This window comes from Gadus macrocephalus, chromosome 13 (genome assembly GCF_031168955.1).
Source record: "Gadus macrocephalus chromosome 13, ASM3116895v1".
NCBI classification, from domain to species: Eukaryota; Metazoa; Chordata; class Actinopteri; order Gadiformes; family Gadidae; genus Gadus; species Gadus macrocephalus.
In genome coordinates, this window is record NC_082394.1 from 3,438,514 (window position 1) to 3,463,734 (window position 25,221).

Below are 25,221 nucleotides of genomic sequence, written 5' to 3' on the forward strand. Positions count from 1 at the left end.
AAATTATAATACTATATATCATTAATTTTGTTATAATAAGGTATAATAAGACAATTCGTAAGATAATGCTGGCTCAAGGATATTACCTCAACGTATATCCATAATTACAGGGAATAAGTGACGTTGTGCAATGCAACGTTTTATAATTGGGGTTATATAGTATAACAGGAGGAACTGAGATAACTGTCGGTTGTGTGTGTGTGTGTGTGTGTGGTGTGTGTGTGTGTGTGTGTGTGTGTGTGTGTGTGTGTGTGTGTGTGTGTGTGTGTGTGTGTGTGTGTGCGCGTGTGTGCGTGTGTTGGTTTGTGTGTGTGTGTGTGTGTGTGTGTGTGTGTGTGTGTGTGTGTGTGTGTGTGTGTGTGTGTGTGTGTGTGTGTGTGTGTGTGTGTGTGTGTGTCGCTGTAGTAGCCGCGTCGATAAATGATGACAAGGGATTCGACCAAAGCCGTTCTGATTGGTTGAAATGCACAGGGCGGGGCAGCTGTAAGCCCGCCCTATTGCATCACGTTCATCTTAACATGTAGGAGTGACTCTGGCCGGAGAGCAGTACATTGGGAAGATGTGTATGAGGGAAGACCTTTCATTTGAAAAGCGGGAGTTGTTTCGGTTAACTTTGTGAAGAAGTAAGACAATGCGATAGTCCTACTCTACTGAAGAGCCAGTCGGGGAACTCAGAGTAACTTAACGCGACGACAAGACAAGAGGAGCGACGTGACAAACAGCAGAGATGGCGGAGGGAAAGGTAATCCGATATGCACATGGCGTTAAAAGAGCCACAACATCACATCACATCACATCACATCACATCACATCACATCACATCACATCACATCACATCACATCACATCACATCACATCACATCACATCACATCACATCACATCACATCACATCACATCACATCACATCACATCACATCACATCACATCACATCACATCACATCACATCACATCACATCACATCACATCACAGCGTCCTCCTCATGCTGATCCTGATCCTTCCACAGCCGTCATGTGTGTGTGTGTGTGTGTGTGTGTGTGTGTGTGTGTGTGTGTGTGTGTGTGTGTGTGTGTGTGCTGGACCCTAAGGTTGATGCCTTAGAAATCCTGGATTGTGTTGAACAATGAAGTGACTAAACTAGTGCGAATGTAATCCAACGAGTTCCTCCAACGAGGTCATATCGAAGTTATATTGAGTTATATTAATATCTGCTCATTGTTAGGCTTATTGGCTATTCGTTTTTCCATGATACCTAATCACAATAATAACGTTAATAGCTGTATATTATTAATTAAAATTGCAACGATAACAACGGCATTAATATCACTTTATGCATATAATCTTTAAAGACAATCAATTAAAATAACGCATATTAATTCGTTCAATTGTATGATAATTATTATATGATCACATATATTATTATAATTAATGATAAAAGGACACAGGTAGGCATTTATATTATCAGATAAAATAGATAATCAGACATAGATTAAGAATCTGTCACAAATAATGTACATTACTGTACAATCACGTCTTCAAATAATATAAAACGCAAACGATGCCTATAATATAAATCGCTTTATTACCTATCTTTTCCTTATACAACTAAATACACACATCTTTCTAAACAAAGTATGTAGCTAGCTATCATATACTATACTCTGAAAACAAAGATATCCTATAATATAAAACCTCCAACTGTATGCTATTGGCTGTTCCATATAAGGCTTTGTGGTTTGGTTTACGTGACGACCTGCTCGTCTGTTCCCCTCCGTGGCCGCAGCCCAGCAGATGTGGAGCCCACTGTGACACTGGGAGACAACCAGTAGCCCGAATAGGCCTGTTCCGCGTAGAGGTCACCAACTTGACCCCTTTGTATTCCTACAGTCTCAGCCTCGTCCGCCTGCAGTGGGAGCAGCAGTCTGTCTGACCATCTGACCTGTTCTCCTGTCGAGGCCATAGGTCAGAGGTCACTGGTGTTGTTAGGTTTAGGGTTAATCTGGCGCGGCCAGCGAGGGTTTGACCACGACCAAGCCATGGTCTTGGTCCGACTCAGGCCCACATTCTCGTCAGCGTTGCTCAATGCGACGCAGAACCACAAATACTTTCCTCTAAGCTGGTGTGACGCTGTTGTGATTCAGCAGCATTGTCATTAATATTGTAGTGTAATGATTATTATTAGTATTTTAGTGATGTAGGTGATTGAAATGGGTCGACAGAGTTTGTTAGTTTGGTCTGTTTCTGGTCTTTAACTTTATTGATCAGCAACAATCAACAGATATAACGTTGAACAAATTCAGCAAATATGGTACGCCTTAATTATTGCTTCGTAGTAATGACAAAGCAAAACTAAAAACCTTGGCCCCCCCTGGGGGCCAAGGTTTCTCCTGGCCTGAGGGCTGGAGAACGCACGCTTTGAAAATGCTTTGTTCGATACATTCCAATCGACAGCCTGTCTACGCTCTAATTGTTCTTAAAAGGTGAGTTTCAGTTGTTCACGATTTGCATATACAGGTGGTGGAAGGTTGACAGGTGTGTGCTGATGGCTCCCAGCTGCTGCTAGCCAGTGCAGCTCAGCAGCACTGAAACATTCCCCCTCCACACTGCATCAGAGGCTGCTGCTGACCAGCGATAATCTGGCATAGCTCCGCTCCTTAAGGCGCTCCTTCTCCACAATGGGATTTGTCGGGATCCCGGACCTCACGGCTCTGGGCTCCTGTTTTTCCGTGACGTATAGAGTTGAGTAAAGATGGTGATGCTTGGGCCAACAGTGGGGCGATCTAGCGTCATCACAGCGGTAGGTGTTGTGGTGATTTGCATGCTCTGAGCAAACAGACTGCTCCGTCGCTTCATAGGCCTGGTCGGAGACCTCCAAGAGCATCACGTGGCTCAGGAGGTAGAGCGGGCTGGTCGGTAACCGGAAGGTTGCTGGTTCGATCCCCCGGCTCCTCCTAGCGGGAGCGTCGAGGGGTCCCTGAGCGAGACACCTCAACCTGACGTCGCCTGACGTGCTGGCTGTCGCCTCGCATTGGGTGACTCCGCCGTGGGTGTGTGAATGTGTGCATGAAGGGGTGAATGTTAGGCAACATTGTAAAGTGCTTTGAGCGGCCGCTGGTTAGAAAGGCGCCGTATAAATGCAGTCCATTTACCGTTTAGTTCACATGCATGAGCAGCCTCCCCTCCGCTGCCCTCCAGTCTGTCGGATCGGGTCCTAATGAGTCCTAATGAGACCCGTTCTCGTACAGAGCCGGATTACCAGATTGGACGAGAGCTTTTAATTTGAAATTGGCAACGGCCCCACTAGCCAAAGCCTAATTCGCGGCCTACTTGAGGAACTGAATGGTGTTACGCACACTGGACTCACGGAGAGCAAAGCTGATCTCACGTGGACCCAGGAGCTGGATAACACGGAGGCTCTGGGATTAGAGACTCGTTTAGGCTTTGTTTTGGAAGGCCTGTGTTCACTTAGTGTTGTTGTGTTGAGTTAGTGTTGTTGTGTTGAGTTAGTGTTGTTGTGTTGAGTTAGTGTTGTTGTGTTGAGTTAGTGTTGTTGAGTTCAGTTCAGTTAGTGTTGTTGTGTTCAGTTAGTCGTGTTGAGTTGAATTAGTCTTGTTGTGTTGAGTTCATTTAGTCGTGTTGAGTTGAGTTAGTCTTGTTGTGTTGAGTTCATTTAGTCTTGTTGTGTTGAGTTAGTCGTGTTGTGTTGAGTTCATTTAGTCTTGTTGTGTTGAGTTAGTCGTGTTGTGTTTAGTTAGTGTTGTTGTGTTGTTGTCATTGTAAAGTACGTTAAACTAGCAGATCTTCTAGACTCCATAACAGTAGACAGCATGGCTCCACCGAGTTACGTTATGAACGACAGAATCCACTGATACCCGCTCAATGCCCCATTGTTAAAGAATTAAGTACCGCTCCAACATTTCCCTTCAACAAACAAGAAATTATTCTATAACTTGTTACCTAACTCAATAAGTTAATGCATGAAGATTAAACGACACAGAACTGTACGTTTATATACTAATAGTTTTACGATTGTGTTTTACGATAGTTTTACGATTTTCTTCCAGGTAAGTTAGGGTGAGGGCAGGGTAAGGGTGAGGCAGGCTGGGGGTGAGGCAGGCTGGGGGTGAGGCAGGCTGGGGGTGAGGCAGGCTGGGGGTGAGGCGGGGTGAGGGGTGAGGCGGGGTGACGGGTGAGGCAGGCTGGGGGTGAGGCGGGGTGAGGGGAGCCCCAGTGGAGGGCGGTAACAGACCAACGCTGTGTAAGCTGATCCCAGTGAATGGGAGGTGAATCTCCTCAGGTACGTGATCCGGACCTCGTAGAGTAGCCCACGGCGCCCGGGCGGGGGGGGGGGCGGGGGGGCGGGGCTGGAGCAGGCCAGCACACCACCCTGGTGTCAGACGGAGAGGGGGGGGGGGGGGGGGACTCGGGTCTGTGGCCCCCTCCTCTGCTGGTACCGAGAATAGCCCGGGTTCATTCCCTGGTTGATCCAGGGCGACGGACCGGGCTCAGAACATTATGTACCGAACCAACTGTCACATTTGTGGCCTTCATGCTTTCTAATATCTTCCATTTTACCGCAACGGTGTCGATTATATATTTCATTGCACATTACCCTGTCATTAATCTCCCCGGCTGGCAGCCAGAAGGAGTCAAAAGGTCTCCGTCTTCGCCCTCTGGGGTTTGGTTTTAGTTACCGTGACAACTTGAGTGACTGGCCTGAGGGCCCTGGGAACCAGTTTTGTGATTTGGTATGGCGACTAAAGTTCACTAGTAATCCAAATAAAGTTGACATTGAACATCTGAACGAAAGTGATTTTGACCCGGGCGGCAGTGACCGGCTCAGGACGTAGAGCAGGACTTGTTGACTTGTAAGGTTGCCAGTTCGATCCCCGGAGTGTCCCTGAGCAAGGCACCTCACCCTCACTGCTCCAGACGAGCTGGCAGTCGCCTTGCACGGTTGTCACCGCCGTCTTTGTGTGAACGTGTGCACGAATGGGGGAATGTTAGGCAATATTGTGAAGCGCTTTCAGTGGCCACTGGTTAGAAAAGCGCTGTGTAAAGGCATTCCTTTTAGCATATACTGTAGCGGTCAAACATAAGTCTTCCCAACAAACCTTGCGTTCTACAACCAGGTGGGACGCCCTCCAGCAGAACAGCAGCGTGGAGGCAAGGTGGTGTTCCTGAAGCTCCGGGTTCAGGAACACCACCCTGACGGTGTCATACCCCGGAGGTCATCCTGCTCTCCGGGATACTGTCAAACCTGCGCCGCCCGCGGCCGTGGTCTCAGTCCCAGTGGAAATTTCCAGAGAACAGCCTGCTGGAAAGTTTCCAGCACCCTGCCCTCTGGTTGGTCAGGTTCTTCAGTGACTCACTCAAGGCTTGACGCCGATGTCCGGCCCTACCTTCTCTCATTAATAGTTAGATGCCTTTATGCTACTCTCTGGATGCTACACAATCGGTTGTTAATTGTCTTGAGACATGACAGGCTGACCCCTGCTCTGGAATTGGTTTAGGCTGGCTTCCGTTTTACAATAGTTAATCAGTCATACGTGGCCTCAATGTCTACGTCTACACGACAAAAGTTCAGCTTGAGTTAAAGTGAGGATGTTGCAACCTCTGGGGAATGGCTTTGAGAAGGTCTGCCGGGAAAGTGAAGCACACGGTGGACACATTCTCTGGAGGCCCCTCTCTTGTCGTCAACCTCAGGGCTTCCTCGTTAAGCTGTGGTTCCTCTCTCTCCCGAGCTGACCTGGGGCTCCGTTATCACCATGGCCACTTTGACCGTGTGTTGACAAGGCGACCAGGCTGGGTGTGTTTTTGTTTACACATGGTAGCACGCTACCGACAGAGCTACACTCATGCTAAGGTCTCAGGGACTCGGGCCGGTCGGTGGAGGCTAACCGGACGTTCAGTAGACCAGAGCAGGGCTGGCTCCGTTGGGCGAGGCAGGGAGGAAATACCAGCAGCAGGATGGGTAGACGGCCTCGCACTCCAAAGTTTAATGATTGTCAATTTATGGCGTCCTCAGGATGTAGCTCCCTCCCTCAAAGAGTAAACACCTGGACAACCAGAAGCTAATCATTTAGCTTCTTTAAAAATGTTATGATCATTTGTTTCTGGTATCATGATGGATAATGTCAAAGAAAATTAAAGCTAACAAACAATGTTAAAACATTTTTTAAGGTCTTATCTTGTCTTATCTTCAAAGGGATCCAGGCTGTTGACTCTAGCTCAACCTCATGTTTGGCTGATCTGCAATCAGAACAATGAGCTTAAATATTTACCTTGTTAGCGATGAATTGTTACCGAAACCTAACACAATTTAAATTGCGATACATTCGCTTGAATGACATTAGATTTACATTTGGGGCATTTAGCAGACGCTTTTATCATGGACATTTGTCAGAAGAAGGAGAAACTACAATATATATCGCTGTCGTTACAGAAAGGATGTTCATAGAACCAAGTGCCAAGCACTAACAATTGCTAGGTTAACCCATTCCCGTAAACAACAAGATAGCTAGGATAAGATGATGCACAATGCTAAGTAGTACTATTCGTAAGTGCCAGGACGTACAACATACAATAGGTGTACAACGCGTTTGTTTTGTGATGGGGAACAGTCTTCCTCTTCCTTCCTGTTGTGAAGACCCTACGCCCCTATAAGATGAAGATTTCACAGAATGCACTGGTATTTAGACTGATGTTTGGTCGAACACCTATCTGTGTTTTTTCTGTGGAAGCATGACTCAGAACTAGGCCGAACGATGATGCAACCAGCCGTAAACGCCAGAGTGTTTAAGCCTAATCATGGTGATTTGGCTGAAATTCGACACACACAAACCCAGACACACAGACACACACACCGACACACACACCATAACAGGGCCACCATGTTATGGCCCCTGGTCTGTCAGCAGATACATTTTGCGTGTGTTAATTTGCATGTCTCACAAAGAAAGACTTCACCTGAAAACGCCTGCGGGGTTTCAATGGCCAGGGTTGGATCAAAACAAGTCGTCGCCGAACGTCGAAGCTTCCCTTTTTTGGTCTCGCCGCCTGCCTCTGCAGCTTTGTTTATTTATGATGTAAGAGTAGACGCTTGTGTCGCTGAGGCCCTCTGCCCTGTGTGGTTCGGCTGTGGGGACTAGGAAGTGGCCATTTTTATTTTGTCAACAGGAAGTTCACACTCTGAAATGTAAACACTGGGACCTGCAGCTGATGCTTCCAAATAAAGGGAGGGGGAGCCCGGTTAAGTTGATGGTGGTTATTATCACCATCAACCATTGAACCAGGCCTTAGTTCCCAGCAGTGTTTTCAAAGGAATGAAAGCTTTGCGGGTGTTAGCGTAACAGCTAGCAATTACATGCTCACTATGATGGAGTGTAGTTAACAAATGACTGTAAATGTCTTCTCTTCTTCTGACTGTAAAACCCTCAGGTGAAATAGTTTGATAGTTGGGTGTTGATACGAAGGTTGTGTGTGCGTCAGTGCGTGTGTGTGTGTGTGGTTTCCACATATGTAGGTTTACGGTTTCCCCGTTTGTGGGTCACATTGGCACCACGTTGTCGGGACACCAACAATGTGCCGCTGGCACACGTGTCGATGTTTGCTGCCATGTTGAATTTGGGACAGCTGTTTAGAATCTTCCGCCCTCGGAGAGAAAAGGCATCACCAAACGGAACCTGCAGTGTCAGTTTGGACGGACATAACCAAAACCCACGGATAACGAAATTAACTTGTAAAGTTTGGAGTCGCAGTTCTTTCAGTTGTACGTTATGTGGGAGGAACGAGTCATTTGGGATGCGGTTGTAGGGGTGGAATGGGGTAGGGCCGTGCTTGTTAACGTGACTCCACACACACACACGGGGCTAAAGGTCCAGGAAGAGTCAAACTGTGTGTGTGTGTGTGTGTGTGTGTGTGTGTGTGTGTGTGTGTGTGTGTGTGTGTGTGTGTGTGTGTGTGTGTGTGTGTGTGTGTGTGTGTGTGTGTGTGTGTGTGTGTGTGTGTGTGTGTGTGTGTGTGTGTCTATTTGCATGGGTCTATATGCAAATGTGTATTTCCTGTATGTGTGTTCAGAGATGACGTGTCGGTGACTCATAGCAGACCTTAGTTCCGGCTCCTCTGTGTTTCGAGCTCTTGGTGTAGAGAACCTGTTGTAGTTCAGGCAGCTGCACACATATTACAGAACTGGTTACCTGCCCGTCGGCGCTCCCCCTGAACATCCCAGTGTCCGCAGAGGAATTCTTTCAGTCACAGTCACGGACGTACGCTATATTTAGTCGCTGCCTTAGAGCCGCAGGCCAGCCCAGTGAATCACAGCGAGGCCTTCGCCCGCTCCGTCATTAGCCGGGGGTTTCTGATAGGATGCAGTTTGTCAGCGTCGGCAGAACCTTTAGAGTTTGTGCGTGTTTCCCTCTCGCATGTCGGGGTCAGTCTAGTCCCTCGGAGCTGTAATGAGAACAATACTGAAGGAATGTCGACAGTGTGATCTCTGAGGGCTTTGGACGTCCACCAAGATCAGGTCCGGCTCTGCATCTCAAGAATGCGCCGGTGTCCATTGTCTTGTTGTTAGGGGTAATGTCGTGGGACACTGTCCGGGTCGGATTGGCTCAAGGAAATCAATAATACATGCCGAGAAATACCTCTCTTTGTCTGTGTGTGTGTGTGTGTGTGTGTGTGTGTGTGTGTGTGTGTGTGTGTGTGTGTGTGTGTGTGTGTGTGTGTGTGTGTGTGTGTGTGTGTGTGTGTGTGTGTGTGTGTGTGTGTGTGAGACTGCACACACACACGTGTTTCTGTGTATGTTTACATAGCCGCGAGTGTTAGCTTCCCTGCTATGCGGATGAATGGTATAGCTCAGTCATGCGTTAGCCTCTCTGACCATAACAAACCCAGTCTGGCTGCGGGGCCGGCCCGTACACACCCAATCCTCTCCCTCCTCCAGCGCTGGTGGTTCAACAACCAGGGACACTGTGGAAGGAAGTGTTAATAGGATGGTTTTAACCCAATGAGAGACCAATCGGATTGGCCTAAAACCAGACTTGTATCTCATTGGGTTAAAACCGTCCCAGTGTGTCCCATCACCACACTGCTACCCTAATCAACTTAAAAACATCCTGCTCTCTTCCTGGGTTAAGACCACACTATTAGCCGATTGGCTTAAAACCACACCCTTCTCCAATTGGCTTAACACCATCCTATTATCATTATCGCTCCAAAGCATGCCCTTCTCTAATTGGCTTTAAACCCGTGCTTCTCCCTGCTGCGTAGCATGTAATCTGTACTGGTCGGTAGCAGACTGCCAGCCCATATGCTACACCACTGTTTTAAAAAAAGCACACTTGGTTGGAATTACCACAAACTACACTTTCAGTAAGTGGAAAGGAAGCAAAAAAAAATTGCTTTTGACGTTGCTTCTGTGAAACTACACGAAAAAACAGATTATAGTTCTTTGACCTTAAAGGCACCCAGTGCAACTTTATGTAAACATTCAATGAAAAATAAACATTCAATTTCTAGTCTTTTTTACACGTAGTAAGTTTCAATAACTCCATACCATTACATATCGACATTCAAGGAGCAAAGATGAGACGTCGTTGTGTGGTGAGAACTGATAGAAAATCGTAAACAACAACAATCGCCGGTGGGGAGAAGCCATTTTTCCATTGACTGGAAGCCTGCTTTATTTATTGTAGGTTACAAAAAATAAAGAAAATGGCGGCATTGTTGTTGTTATCGATTTTGTATCAGTTCTCACCACACAACGACGTCTCATCTTTGCTGCTTAAATGTCGGTATGTAATGGTATGGAGTTATTGAAACTTACTACGTGTAAAAAAGACTAGAAATTGAATGTTTATTTTTAAGCCTCGAAAGTTGCACTGGGTGCCTTTAAAATAGGTCAAATAAGTCGACGAAATGAGGCAACATTTTTTAAATACTCTGCGAGTCATCTCTTTCCACTAGCCTTTCCCTTAAGTGCGGATACTAAGAGGAGGACAGATATGTCTGCTATGTTAGTGACAGATATGTCGCTGTGTGACTGATGTCTCAATGTGACTCGGACACAGCTTGTGTGTTTACATTCATGGCAAACAGGAATGGCTCTGTGAGAATGCAGCAGAGCCATGTGCTCTCCGACCCTACAGCATCACACGGGGCTGCCCCTTCCAGCCCCCGACCGCTGACTGAAGACCCGCTGCGGAGTGGTGACGGCGAGCAAATGACTGCCACTGCCGACCACTCATCGCCAACACACGACACTCAATGTTTCAGTCGCCTCCTCTAGGAAAATGTGAAGCTTTACATGCACCTGGGTCGGAATCACTCAACTGATGATCTCTCTCTCTCTCTCTCTCTCTCTCTCTCTCTCTCGCTCTCGCTCTCGCTCTCGCTCTCTCTCTCCCCTTACAGAAAGTGACCTTCCAGCTGATGCTGGCCGTGGGAGCCGCTGTGATTGGCTCTCTCCAGTTCGGCTACAACACCGGCGTCATCAACGCCCCTCAGAAGGTGAGTCCAGGGAGAACCGACCGGCCCAGCACAGAGTCCGGTCCTGATCCCGGATCATTTACACTGTGATCCGGTACCGGGTTTTGGGCACTGCGGGCGAGTACAGGTTTCCATCTGTAATATCTACGTTACGCCGTCCAAAAATAAACACAAATAAATTAACAGGAACACGTGTTGTTAACACATGAGTAGATTAGTTAAAGCGGGTCAAAATATAGCCGAACCCAGGTCAGTTGCCGGTGGTTAATGTTCCCACTAAAACATCAACACTGGTCTTTGTCTACATTTGCATATTCTGAAGCTAAGTCCTGTGAGAAAACAATTAAAACATGACAATGTCACTGGGAGCTCAGCTGACTAACGCAAACACACAAGGCTCCACCCCTTACACACAAGGCAAGCTCCTCCCCGAACACACAAGATTTTGGTTCCGGACTGAAAGAGTCGTCGATGGTACATGTCTGCGTGGGTGTGCAGTACGATCGGTGACCAGTAGGTGTGCTGTGGCTGCGGCCAGCGCTGCCTACGAGGTGCTGAAAGGAAGTAGGCGGTAGGCGGCGTCCTGGCAGCAGTCCAATCAGTTAAGGTTACCAGGAACTCTCCGGGCTGGTTTAATGAACAGCGTATAACCGGTAAAGGAGACGATAAGATCTGAGGTGATTGTGTTCACCGGTATTGTGCAAGAGGGCAGACCAGTTTCCTGATTTCATGAACTGACATTTATTGTTAATTTTTGAAAATTGTATTCTATAAAATATTATTATTTATAGTGTAAATATAAGCATGCCTGATAACAATTATAATGATATAACTAATATAATCACGATAATAAAAACAACGATGATAGTATCGATAAAAGTAGGTCAACTTTGACCCAAAAAGACATTAATGATGCTGACACTGAAGATACAATTTTGATCTCAGGGAGACGGTTATCATATTATAATCAATACAAGGTAAGGCATGAGGTGGGGTGCTGGTTGCCATGGTAACCGAGTGAGTTCAGGTTCCCTCCCACCTGAGTGAAACCCGACTCTGCACATCGTTATGACAACAGTGAGCACCAATGACACGAGAGCTCCGCTCCGCAAGGCCGTGCATCTCTGGTGGCGAGGGCAAAGCCCTACCTCCCCTCATCGCCTCCTTCCTTCATTTTATTTTCTCTTGTCTGACCTTTCACGTTAGCTAGCAGGTTAACTCGTTAGTTAGCTTTCAGCCAGCTAACTACCCTTATCCACATGTCACAGCTACAGTCCTGCTGTCCTACAGTCCTGTAGGACACCACATGTCACAGCTACAGTCCTACAGTCCTGATGGCAGAGCAATGCCTGCCCTTTTAATCACACACACACACACACACACACACACACACACACACACACACACACACACACACACACCTTTAATGTCATGGATGCTTTTGCAGACGCTAGTTGAAGTGCACAATGCTGCCTGTCGCCTCTGCAGACCTTTCCTTTCAATGGTTTGATGAGCATAATCATTGAGACTGACGGACCAAACCGACCCGTCAACTCAATCGAACAAGACAACGCGCCTCAAAAGTACCCGGCCCACTTTTATATTGTTTGTTTCAACATTAAACAGAAACGTCTCCTCAGCGTCCACGTTGTGTTTACATTCAGGGTCGTGTGTCCCCCCAGCTCGGCCACGCCCACTGGGTGATGATGTAATGAACTGTGTACATACTGCACTGTGTATACACTGCATGCCAACGGACAGACCCGCCCCCCCCCCAGAGGAGCTTTAGCCCTAAGCCCAGCTGATTGTGTTTGACCAAAAACACGGATCAGAGCCGCATGACTGACCCTCAAAGCACCCCCCCCCCCCCAAGATAACAACATGGGGACCTGGGGGTGTGTGTGTGTGTGTGTGTGTGTGTGTGTGTGTGTGTGTGTGTGTGTGTGTGTGTGTGTGTGTGTGTGTGTGTGTGTGTGTGTGTGTGTGTGTGTGTGTGTGTGTGTGTGTGTGTGTGTGTGTGTGTGTCCTAGAAAGGAACCAATGGAGGACAGACAGGACATTGTCGTGGTCAGGGTGTCTGACTCCCACACGAAATGCTCTGGGTTTGATTCCCAATTCCCCCCCCCCCCCTACCTCTCCTTAACGACATGTCTCCGAAGAACGACCACTCTCTCTCAGACTCTCTCAGACCGTGAGTAACTCTGGGGGAAAGTATCTGCTTCTTGAACTAATAAGGTAGTGTAAAGCACTTGACCCCGGCCTCGTCGCCCCTGGGGGCCCGGCTCCCTGCCTCCTGTCCCGGACTCGTTCCCATGATACCCCCCCCCCCCCCCCGCTGGGCCCGGTCACAGCTCCAGAGGCCCCGGGGGTATGGGGCCAACAGCTGCTTTAAAGGCCAAAGAAGGCCAAAGGGGACATTTTCCCAGCGTCACACACACACACACACACACACACACTCACACACATTCCACACGGGGTCGGCTCGGCTCAGGAGGCAGTGCTTGTTGACTTGTAACCGGAAGGTTGCTAGTTAGATTCCCGGCTCCTCCTAGCTGAGTGTCGAGGTGTCCCTGAGCAAGGCACCTCACCCTGACTGCTCCCGACGAGCTGGCTGTCCCCTGGCGTTGGTGACTCCGCTGTCGGTGTGTGTGTGTGTGTGTGTGTGTGTGTGTGTGTGTGTGTGTGTGTGTGTGTGTGTGTGTGTGTGTGTGTGTGTGTGTGTGTGTGTGTGTGTGTGTGTGTGTGTGTGTGTGTGTGTGTGTGTGTGAACAGCTGGAAGTCGCTCTGGATAAAAGCCTCTGCTAAACACACACTCACTCACTCGCTACGTAAAGCGCTTTGGGTCCCGAGAAAACACAATATCAACGCCATTGATTCTTCTTCTTCTTATGATCATACGGAGCTACAGAGAATAATGTTCATGTGGAGACAGAGAAACAAGTAGTGTCGTTATACTATCAGGACGCGGCCATGTGAAGCTTGACCTTCTGTAGCAGCAGGCCGTGGTTATCAGCAATGTCCAGCGCGTCAGAGCCACTGAGATAAGTGGGACGGGAGCCAGCCTTGGCCCGACCGACGATTAGATGGGCTGCTTCAGGGGCCTGACACTCAACTCCATCCGTATACTGTCCAGCCCTTAGCTCCACCTCATACTGTCAACCCCGCCCTTTATACTGTCAAACCCCGCCCTTTATACTGTCCAACTCCGCCCTCCACCTCCTATTGTCAACACCGCCCTTTAGACTGTCAAACCCAGCCCTCCACCTCCTATTGTCAACACCGCCCTTTAGACTGTCAAACCCAGCCCTCCACCTCCTATTGTCAACACCGCCCTTTAGACTGTCAAACCCCTTCCCCCACCTCATACTGTCAACCCTACCCTTTATACTGTCAAACCCCTACCTCCGGCTCAAACTGTCCACCCCACCCTTTATACTGTCAAACCCCTACCTCCGGCTCAAACTGTCCACCCCACCCTTAATACTGTCATAAACCCTGAGGGATATCATCCACTGTAAAAACGAAACTTCTCAAAACGACTCCGCTCCTCAGCCCCACATTCTAACTGTCAAACCCCTGCCACCACTATCCAGAAACCTCCACCAGCCACACAACGTGAAGCACTGGTCGTTTCTCCAGATATGATAATCCCACCCACGGTACCGCCCACATAATCACTACAAACGGAGGAACAGCTACAGCCTTGAACCACCAAAATAGACCCCGACGCGGGCAGTTGAACGGTGGAAGCTGCCAACACACGGTAGGTTCTGTGTCTGCTCACCTGGTTAAAGATAGAGAGGGCCACAGTGTCCTGGCAGCCTGAATGGGCCCTCTGTTCACGCAGCACACACACAGACAGCTGTTGGTTCAGCTCTGCAGAGGCGGAGGAGAGAGTCACACACCCCTTTGCACATATTGTACGTTGTACGTCCTTGCCCTTACTCGCAGTACTTATCATCGTGCAGTATCTTACCCTAGCTATCTTTGTTACGTACGGCGCTTGGGTTAACCTAGCGATTGGGAGCGAATCGCACTTGGCTCTATGAACATCCTTACTGTACCCACAGCGATATATTGTTGTTGACGTGATTGTGAGTCACTTTGGATAAAAGCGTCTGTTCAGTGTCCTAAATAGAAATGTCTTCACCAACGCTGTCCACGCCCCCCAATCCCTCTCTGCTCACTGGGAGGAATAAGGTCGAATCATTGGATAAATTACTTCATAACACCCTAGAGGGAAATCAATGTGCGACTGCAGAAACACTGACGGTGACAATAAATACATATAAAACAAGATCTGAATTAAAAAAAAAAGTGAACAAGCAGCCATCATAAAACCGAAATAGAGAGTGAAATGGTGGAGGCATTTGTAGCGGCTGAACCCCCAGCAGACGGGGATTACCGGGTTTGACTCCCACAGCCTCCTGAAGGCATCCTTGAGCAATATGTTATGGACAGGAATCCACTGTGAGGGGGCTCCGGACTAAACCGTCTGCCTAACCCAAGACATACCAAACACATGTACGACACGCTAAGGCCCACACGGTGCCTCCGACGTCTGAGCAGGAAATGAAAAGATGTGTCGCGTCAATGGCTGGAGGGTGATTCCCCAGTGGGGGTCTCCCAGCTCCCAGCGGGGGGGGGGGGGCCTTCTTCTAAAGCAGAAGCAGACCCAGCGTCGGTCTGCTCGCCGGCTGGTTTCACTCGGCGGTTTCATTTCTCTGTTGGCGGGTGAGGCGGGGCATGTCTGACGGCGAGTGAAAATCCCGACCTCAATTGCCCTCCTCCCTCCATTCTCTGGCGTATTAAGTTGTCGGCTAGCTGGTTAACCCGCCGCGCCTCAGGCTAGCAGACGCCGGGGGCGGGGCCTCGATCGCGTGTGAGTCGGCGCCTCGTGTGTATCCTTGGGACGCAAGCTGAGCGCGCGAAGAGGGCGTGGTCGAAGGCAGGATTCGGAGCCAGGGGAACATGCCAGCCCAGGCGGTGTCCTGTGACCCAGCCGTGCCTCCGTGATGTGAAGACATCGCGCGTCTCAAATGGGATTCTCTGGTCCCAGTAGCATTCTGGTGCTGGTGACTTGTCCCAGTAGCATTCTGCTGCTGGGACCACAACCAGTAGCATTCTGGTGTTGGCCACTGGCACCAGTAGACTTCTGGAGCCTGGGAGTCCACCAACCTCTGCTGGGATGGGAGTAGCTACCAGTTGGACTCCAGTGGTGCTGCTGGGAGTCCAGCAACCCCTACGGTAATGGGAGTGACTACTGATTGGACTCCACTGGTCCACTGCTCCCAGTCCCATTATGGTGCTGGGAGTCCACCGACCTCTATGGTAATGGAAGTAATGGGAGTGTCTACCGGTTGGACTCTGCGGCTGACATGATGACATCACGGGTAGAAAGCACGAGACCGGAGCAGGAAAGAGGATACCTTAGACATCTAACCCCATCACCGTGCCAACGGCCTCTCCTCTAATCCCCTCCTCTCGCAGTAGCTGTCAGTGGGCCACGACAGCCAATCAGAGCACAGGGAAGGGGGTGTTGGAATGTTAACATTTAAATACACCACGTCACCATGACAACCAGACACAAGACTCGGTCACGCGTGTTTATCAACACAGTCATCGGCACGCAAGAGCCGACTTCACTTTCTGAGTCATGGAAACCGATGTAAACACACACTACCGCCCCCCGCTGGCCGACAGCGACACTACAGCAGCAGCACGTATAGAGATAAGAAGTGACGTGTCACTATTCTCTAGTTCAGTGGTTCTCAAACTTTTTCTACTAGAGTACCCCCTCTAAAGATATTATTGCAAACCCCTTCACCGACACAAAACATTTTTGAGAGAAAAAAAGATAAATAATGTGTGAGCTTTGTATTTGGCAGTGTAAACATGAACGGTAAAATGGTGCAAATACTGACAATTTGGTAGGGAAACATGCAGTATATTTACATGCAGTATATATACCCCCTGCACGACCCCTAGCGGTACGCGTACCCCCATTTGCGAACCACTGCTCTCGTTCATTAAAGACACATAACTGTAAGTACTAAATAACTGACGCTTCCGGTCGTATCAGCAGGAGAACCTTCCCTGTTCCTCATGCGTTGGTCTCATGTCTGTCGGTCGCAGGTGATCGAGAACTTCATCAACGAGACCTGGTCGGAACGGAACGAGCAGCCCATCGACCAGACCACCCTCACCACCATCTGGTCGGTGTCCGTCGCCATCTTCTCCGTCGGGGGCATCTTCGGGTCCTTCTCAGTCGGCCTGTTCGTCAACCGCTTCGGGAGGTAAGCAAACGTTTACAGTTACATTTACATTGAGGTTTGAAGTTTTCAGGTTGACAAAGTAAAAGCCTGTGACATGTAGTGGCTCAATGATGTTGAATGCGTGGAGGCCACTCAAAGTTGGTTAGGACTTTTACTTTGACACTCCCAAAAAAAAAAAAAAGGCATTTCAAAATAAAAGTCCTCTCCATTGCACGCGGTGTACGTTGTCCATCCCCCTGACGGCGCTGTGCTCTCCGTCCCTCCCCAGGAAGAACTCCATGCTGATGGCCAACATCCTAGCCTTCGCCTCGGCCGCGCTGATGGGCTTCTCCCAGATGGCCAAGTCGTACGAGATGCTGATCATCGGGCGCTTCGTGGTGGGGCTCTACTCCGGCCTCTCCACCGGCTTCGTGCCCATGTACGTGGGCGAGGTGGCCCCCACAGCCCTGCGGGGGGCGCTGGGCACGCTGCACCAGCTGGGCATCGTCGTGGGGATCCTCATGGCTCAGGTGGGTGGAGGCGGAGGTGTGGGTGGGGTCAGTGGTGGAGGTGAGGGGGGTTGGTCTCGGAGGAGTCTGTCCAAATCCACTCATGACTTGGTCAACAGAATGAAAGCATCTTGCTCTCTGCTTCAAGTGAAATTAAAATGAGAATGAGAATGACGTCCAAACTCAACCAAGCTTAACGTGTTTGCGTGTCTCTGTCCCTTTGTCTGTCTGTCTCTGTCTCTGTCCCTTTGTCTGTCTGTCTCTGTCTCTGTCTCTGTCTCTGTCTCTGTCTCTGTCTCTCTCCCTCTCTCTCTCCCTCTCTCTCTCCCTCTCCCTCCCTCCCTCCCTCAGGTGTTTGGTATCGAGTCCTTCATGGGGAACAAGGCCCTCTGGCCCCTCCTGTTGGGGTTCACCTTCTTCCCGGCCGTGGTACAGTGTGCCATCCTCCCCTTCTGTCCGGAGAGCCCCCGCTTCCTGCTGCTCAACAAGAACGAGGAGAACAAGGCCAAGAGCGGTACGCACGCACGCACACACATACACACGCATATACACACTCACACACATACACACGCATATCCACACACACACATGCACTGATGTACGACCTCACTCACACTCACTCTCTCACATACACTCATGCACGCTCTCACTCATTCTCTCACGTACACATGCATACATTAAATACACACATACAATGCAACAACACATACCTGCAACGAACACAAACGCACAAACTCACCGCACAAATCAACAAACACGCACAGGGAGACACACGCAGATGCACGCGACTCTCACAAATAAACAGGATACACACACACAGACACACACACTGAGACACACACAGACACACACACTGAGACACACACAGACACACACACTGAGACACATACAGACACACACACTGAGACACACACAGACACACACACTGAGACACATACAGACACACACACTGAGACACACACAGACACACACAGGCACAGGCAGACAGACAGACAGACAGACACCCAGACAGACAGACAGAAACAGACAGACAGACAGACACCCAGGCAGACCGACCCAGGCACTCACCCTCGTCCTTCCGTTCCCCCCACAGTGCTGAAGAAGCTCCGGGGGTCCGCGGACGTGAGCGCCGACATGCAGGAGATGAAGAGCGAGCACCGGCAGATGATGAGGGAGAAGAAGGTGACCATCCCCGAGCTGTTCCGCTCGCCGCTGTACCGCCAGCCCATCTTCATCGCCATCGTGCTGCAGCTGTCCCAGCAGCTGTCGGGCATCAACGCCGTGAGTTCCCCCCCCCCCCTCCCCCCTGACCCGCCCACCGAGCTCACACGTTCACCGTTCACACGTTCATCATCCACACGTTCATCATTCACCATATACACATGCACCATTCACACTTTCGTCATTCACAAGTTCACCATTCCCACGTTCACCATGAACAAGTTCACCATTTTCACAATCACGCATTCACCATTCACACATTCACCATTCACCCGTTCACACATTTAACCATTCACACATTCAGATCGCGCCACTTGATTAACACCAGAATCAAGAGTTTTGCGTGTTAGATATGTTGTCGTGTCACGTGACCTCTCGACCTCTGACCCCTGCAGGTCTTCTACTACTCCACCAGTATCTTTGAGAAGGCGGGCGTGGCCCAGCCCGTCTACGCCACCATCGGCGCCGGCGTGGTGAACACCGCCTTCACAGTGGTCTCGGTGAGTGACGCCTCCATCGGCCAATCAGCCGGCAGCAAAGTAGCAAAACAGATTCAAGAGTTAAATGAATTTAACCTAATGTACAATTCAATTAGTGATTCGTCATTAGTGATGAGCGATTAGATTCAGTTTCTTTTTAGTCTTTCTCACTCATCCAAAGGGACTCACAGGGAATTAAGATGCATGTCAGCGGGGCTATACAGTGAATACAGAGACGGGTCGTTAAGGAGAAGGTAGGGGCTAGACAGTAGAGTGTAGCAGTGTGTCTGATGTGACCCCTGTCTCCTCAGGTAGGGGTTAGACAGTAGAGTGTAGCAGTGTGTCTGATGTGACCCCTGTCTCCTCAGGTAGGGGCTAGACAGTAGAGTGTAGCAGTGTGTCTGATGTGACCCCTGTCTCCTCAGGTAGGGGTTAGACAGTAGAGTGTAGCAGTGTGTCTGATGTGACCCCTGTCTCCTCAGGTAGGGGCTAGACAGTAGAGTGTAGCAGTGTGTCTGATGTGACCCCTGTCTCCTCAGGTAGGGGCTAGACAGTAGAGTGTAGCAGTGTGTCTGATGTGACCCCCCCTGTCTCCTCAGGTAGGGGCTAGACAGTAGAGTGTAGCAGTGTGTCTGATGTGACCCCTGTCTCCTCAGGTAGGGGCTAGACAGTAGAGTGTGTAGCAGCAGCAGTGTGTCTGATGTGACCCCTGTCTCCTCAGGTAGGGGTTAGACAGTAGAGTGTAGCAGTGTGTCTGATGTGACCCCCCCCTGTCTCCTCAGGTAGGGGTTAGACAGTAGAGTGTAGCAGTGTGTCTGATGTGACCCCCCCGTGTCTCCCCAGCTGTTCGTGGTGGAGCGTGCTGGGCGCCGCTCGCTGCACATGATCGGCCTGGCGGGCATGGCCTTCTCCGCCGTCCTGATGACCATCGCCCTCTCCCTGCTGGTGAGCTCCTCCGTCGGCTCCTCCGTCGGCTCCTCCGTCGGCTCCTCCGTCACCCCAGACAGTGGCCGGCCCGCGTGGGTCGGGAACGCGGCGAGCTCTGACCCCGCTCCCCTGGAACACACCGGACAGGTCGCCGCCGTGGTCGTCACCGGTCAGGGGTCCACGCGCCGCTGGCTCTGTAGGGGGCCCAGGGGCCCGGTTGGTCTGAGACCCCCCTGACCCAGGCTCCGTACCCCCCCCCCGACCCAGGCTCCGTACCCCCCCCCGACCCAGGCTGCGTACCCCCCCCCTGACCCAGGCTGCGTACCCCCCCCCTGACCCAGGCTGCGTACCCCCCCCCGACCCAGGCTGCGTACCCCCCCCTGACCCAGGCTGCGTACCCCCCCCTGACCCAGGCTGCGTACCCCCCCCTGACCCAGGCTGCGTACCCCCCCCCGACCCAGGCTGCGTACCCCCCCAGCCCTCTCCCTGCAGCAGCGTCGGTAGAGGAGCAGTACATGTATTCCTGCAGGGCTGAACGATTCATCGAATTCAAATCGAAATTACCAAATCGCAAAGGCTGCGACAAATGAAAAAAATAATAATAATGTACCGTTACTGACTGGAAATCAGTACGATTCATTTCTTTTTCTTTTTCTTTTACAATTCAATAGTTAAATAAAGAAGTTAATCTCAACACATCGGCCTGGCTTAAAGGAAGAGCTGTTTTTATGTTGACTGCTTCCAATGTTGTGTTGGTCATACTAAAGAATGATTGATTTCTTTTTTAGTGAACAGTACACAACATAAGGAACTTAATAAATTATAAGTATCGCACATTAAATTGTAATCGCAATATTTGTCAAAATAATCGTAATTCGATTATTTCCCCAAATCGTTCAGCCCTATGTTCCTTCTTCCGGTCTGCTTTTACGGGAGCCGATTGCCCAGCTGGCTTCTCTCCCTGGCGTGCTATCGGCGGGTTTTCCCGTCACTCTGCATCGAATGTCTTCCGGATCGTTGGTCTGATTGGTTGAGGGACCAACCAATTGCGTACAGAGTCGTTTGAACTGGGCCCGTTGATCCCGCCTCCTGGTCAGCCAATAGCCAGGCTGCCCTCGCCCTGACCCCCACTGCCCCCCCCCCCCCCCTCCCCGTGGACGTCTGAAACAGGAAGTGAACCTTCTGAAACCGGAAGTGACCCTCCTCCTCTCCTCCGTCCTCCCTGCAGGAGAAGCTGCCGTGGATGTCGTACGTCAGCATCGTGGCCATCTTCGGCTTCGTGGCGTTCTTCGAGATAGGCCCGGGGCCCATCCCCTGGTTCATCGTGGCCGAGCTCTTCTCCCAGGGGCCGCGGCCCTCCGCCTTCGCCGTGGCCGGCTTCTCCAACTGGACGGCCAACTTCATCGTGGGAATGGGCTTCCAGTATGTCGAGGTGAGGCCCCGGCACTGGTCGCACTGGGAGACAGGTCGAATTCTCATCGCACGGATTCTAAAGCTAACCTCTCTCTCTTTCGCCCTTTTTCACTCCCTCTCCCTCTCTCTCCCCCACCCTCTCTCTCTTTCTTTTTTTCTTTCATTCCTTCTCTCTCTCTCTCTCTCTCTCTCTCTCTCTCTCTCTCTCTCTCTCTCTCTCTCTCTCTCTCTCTCTCTCTCTCTCTCTCTCTCTCTCTCTCTCTCTCTCTCTCTCTCTCTCCCCCCCGTCCCCAGATGGTGTGCGGGCCCTACGTCTTCATCATCTTCACGGTGCTGCTGCTCTTCTTCCTCGTCTTCACATACTTCAAGGTCCCGGAGACGCGCGGCCGCACCTTCGACGAGATCTCCTCGGGCTTCCGGCAGAGCGCCGGGGGGGAGAAGCACTCCCCCGAGGAGCTGGCCCACAGCCTGGGCGACTCCCAGCTCTGAGACCCCCCCTCCCCCCCAAGCCCCCCCCCCCCCCCCCTCCTTAAACCCTATAAACGGTCCAGGCCAACGCCGCCCCGCGGGGGGGGGGGGGTAGAGGCTACACTGGTTACTGACGTCACTGTCCCTGTCGGCCCCGCCCCACGCAGCATCCTCACCCGTCTAGGGAGGGAGGGAGGGAGGGAGGGGGAGACGCCTCCCGTCCTCCTCTCCTCTCATCCCCGTCTTCGCCGCGGCAACACAGAACTCATGGGCGTGTGTGTGTGTCACAAGTGGGCGTTGACGATGTCGAAAGAAGGAAGATTTTCAAGATTTTAAACGACTCTTGTGTGCGGCTTTCAACTCTTCTGCTGTATTTTAATGTGTAACCATCTTCGGATGCCTGTTTTTTTAATCTCTTTTCGAAATAATCGAAATAGGAGATTCATTTTAAACTCTTTTATTTTCATTTTATTTGCATTCTGTACTTTCCGGAGCCGTTGTGGCAGCGCGGCTGTCGCCTTGAGGAACCGTTCTTCCGTTTATGTCTTTGTTTCGTTTCTCTCCACCAGGGGGAGCTAGAGTCTTGGTTTTGTTTGGCTTCTCCATCAGTCACGTAAGTCCCTCAAAGAGGGGTGTGTGTGTCCGTGCGTATGTGTGTGTGTCTGTCTGCTATACAGAAAATATTCTACATCACTGTTCCTTTTTAAACATTAGAGCAAACTTCAGGAGAAATGACATAATGATTTGAAGAGCAGCTGAGAACAGCCAGAAGACAGAACCGTTAGTGTACATTAACAGACACTCTGTGATGCGGACATGCGGTTCAGTTCCCTTCGCTCTCCACAGAAACGTAGGGGAAAAAATATTGATTTGATGTTGCAAGAAAGTTTTTCATACAAGCAAAAAGAATTCACCTATAAAGACGATACAAGATGGCCAAATTTGCAGATTGGTGTATCAACGTGATGGATTAGATTGAGTGAGGGCACCACGTGTGTGTGTGTGTCCTTGTTTAAGGTCAGTGAGTGAGGCCTTGAACGCAACACCAAAACTCAGTGCCAGGGGTTTAGTTTGTGAGTTTGTAAGTTCCCATTCCAAATGACTGTAAAGTGCCTTTCAAATGGTTCAACTCTGAACCATGGTGCCTTGAAAGTGGTTTGAGGTTTGACTTACTGAGGCCTTCACAGACGTACCTGAGGGCAGGTGTTGGAGCAGCCGGAGTAAAGAGGGAGAGTAGAACGCTCATAGAAAGGGACCAAAGTTAAAGGAGACATATCATACCACCAGGTGTGGTCAGCCTAGATCTGTGCTGGATAGATCAGTCGACCAGCCTACGCAGTGGACTGAAGTAAACGTTGCTCATCTATCCAGCACAGATCTAGGTGGACACGCCCACTAGTGATGTCACATGGGGCAGATTTTCAAAACGGCTTGTAAGGCTAATCACACTCACACCTGGTGGTATAATATGTCCCCTTTAAGTGCACTGTCTTCCCCATTAGTGCTCAAAAACCAGGACGTGCCTTCAAGACATGTCAGCTCTCAGAACCAGCATTCGGTGGCCCGATTGACCATTACTGTGTGTGTGTGTGTGTGTGTGTGTGTGTGTGTGTGTGTGTGTGTGTGTGTGTGTGTGTGTGTGTGTGTGTGTGTGTGTGTGTGTGTGTGTGTGTGTGTGTGTGTGTGTGTGTGTGTGTGTGTGTTTGTAATTGTGTGTGTGTGGGGGGTACTGTGAGGTGAGGTACCATCGGAGACTGCTGTAGAGACTTAAGTCTATTTTATTGTAGAGGGCAGCACTTTAAATCTGACATGTTACTTATAGGAGACTGAAGTACTGATGAGTTACTCATCATAACCGATGAGTTGTATGAAAACAGGTTTGACTTTGTTATATATATATATATATATATATATATATAATTTTAACACTAAGGAAAGTCACATTAATCCACCCACGCCCATATGTTTTGAAATTCACTGTATCCATTCCGTGCCGCAGCATCACTGTATGTACAGGGTATGTATTAATGTCTCTTTTGCGTTACTTGTCTAGGAGAAGCACTGTAACATCCATTCTCATTCAACAATACATTTATCGGCGGCCCCTTACATGAAAAACCGGAGCCTTTACAAATATAGACTGAAATCTACTGCAAATAACTAAACCGTAATTTACTGTGTATGTAAATAATTTATAGAAATGGGTTGGGGCATTTAATTAGCTGATTTGATTCTAAATTAGCACAACAACCTTTTTAAAATGTGATCATAACAGCAAGGGTATGATTTTTAATAAGTCCACCAGATGTAAATAGAGTATAGACCCTGAAATGTAAGTATTTTAACATAGTTTTTTTTAGAATTTATTTTTAGATACATTAAATATATTACACAGCTGTAGCAAACACTTTAGGACACAATCTGGAAAATGCCTTGTACATTTTCCGGATCTTTTTGGCCAACACAGATTTTTAAGCACACACACAAATTGCTACTTAGAAACCTTTGAGTTATTTGTTCCTATTGTAGAGCAAAGAATGGTTACACAAAGTGCCCGTACTTCCATGTGGTGAGACAGAGTTTATGAGGTCATGTTGGAGGTAATGGACGTCTGAATAAAGAATCGATGCCTACAGTCATGCTGTGTACTCTTCCTTACATTTATCATACTTTCATTAACGTCACATTTGTGGAAGTATTTACAGGGGGGGGGGGGGGGGGGGGGTGTCTGTTAATTTAAATCTAGTATATAAACTATGTGTGATGATTGCATGTTTGTGGTTGATTTTATAGTTTGTGTGTGGGTGGGAGCATGAGTGTTTTACCATCACTATGAATGATTTCTCTGGCTTCCAACAGCTGTGAAGTCCTCCCAGTTAGAGCAACACCTCAAAACCTCTTGGTGTGAGAAGGGTCCAGCTGCATGCTTGGGCGTTTCCGTCATGACACAAGAACGCCCATTGGGCGTTCCTGGTAGCTTTTCATCGACCAATCACGAGGGGTTTCGAAAGGCATAGAGTGGCGAAGTCACGCCCCTTCCGGTAGGGCTCATGGGACCTATGAGATCGAAAAATATGAATGGGTGTCAATGGAGAGAAAATAATTATTTTCTGGTCCCGGTCTTTATATGCCCTGGATTACACATATGTTGTTTGTGGATTTAAAGGATAATTTTTCATGCAAAGAGTTCGACCGTTTATTGTGCAATTGTTCAGATAAAGGCTGTAGAGAAAACACAACGAGAAAGACTACACGGCTCGTATGTGACGTCACGCTACCTGCGACTGGCGTGGAGAAGACCGACTATCTTCCCATCGGCATAACTGAAACTCTGCACGTGCCCCGATTTATAATGGTTTTCACCTCTTTCGATGCTTTTATCCTCCCCTTGGAAAAAGCGGTGAAGTGGGGCAGAGAGATCGCCATCTCAGTGCCGAGTTCCAAGGGCGGGTGTGTTGACGT

The 25,221-nt window shown here is 49.5% G+C and overlaps 1 protein-coding gene and 3 long non-coding RNA genes across 5 annotated transcripts; all 4 read left to right on the top strand.

Moving 5' to 3' along the window:
• Positions 1–517: 517 nt before the first annotated feature.
• On the top strand, positions 518–24,398 carry LOC132471233 (solute carrier family 2, facilitated glucose transporter member 1-like). The gene is made up of 10 exons (XM_060070362.1): positions 518–742; positions 10,414–10,509; positions 16,624–16,784; positions 17,032–17,272; positions 17,603–17,765; positions 18,345–18,532; positions 18,868–18,972; positions 19,795–19,896; positions 21,107–21,310; positions 21,586–24,398. Exons 1-10 carry the CDS (start codon positions 728–730, stop codon positions 21,778–21,780), a joined length of 1,470 nt encoding a protein of 489 aa, XP_059926345.1. The 5' UTR covers positions 518–727; the 3' UTR covers positions 21,781–24,398.
• LOC132471237 (uncharacterized) lies at positions 920–8,630 on the top strand. The gene is made up of 2 exons (XR_009528804.1): positions 920–3,508; positions 3,566–8,630. It is a non-coding gene; the product is annotated as an uncharacterized LOC132471237 (long non-coding RNA).
• LOC132471236 (uncharacterized) lies at positions 11,193–12,222 on the top strand. The gene is made up of 2 exons (XR_009528803.1): positions 11,193–11,777; positions 11,830–12,222. It is a non-coding gene; the product is annotated as an uncharacterized LOC132471236 (long non-coding RNA).
• LOC132471235 (uncharacterized) lies at positions 12,525–14,928 on the top strand. Of its 2 annotated transcripts, none has more exons than XR_009528801.1 (2): positions 12,525–13,194; positions 13,261–14,928. It is a non-coding gene; the product is annotated as an uncharacterized LOC132471235 (long non-coding RNA). The 2 variants fall into 2 exon arrangements; XR_009528802.1 differs by having other exon boundaries at positions 12,525–13,190.
• Positions 24,399–25,221: the final 823 nt, after the last annotated feature.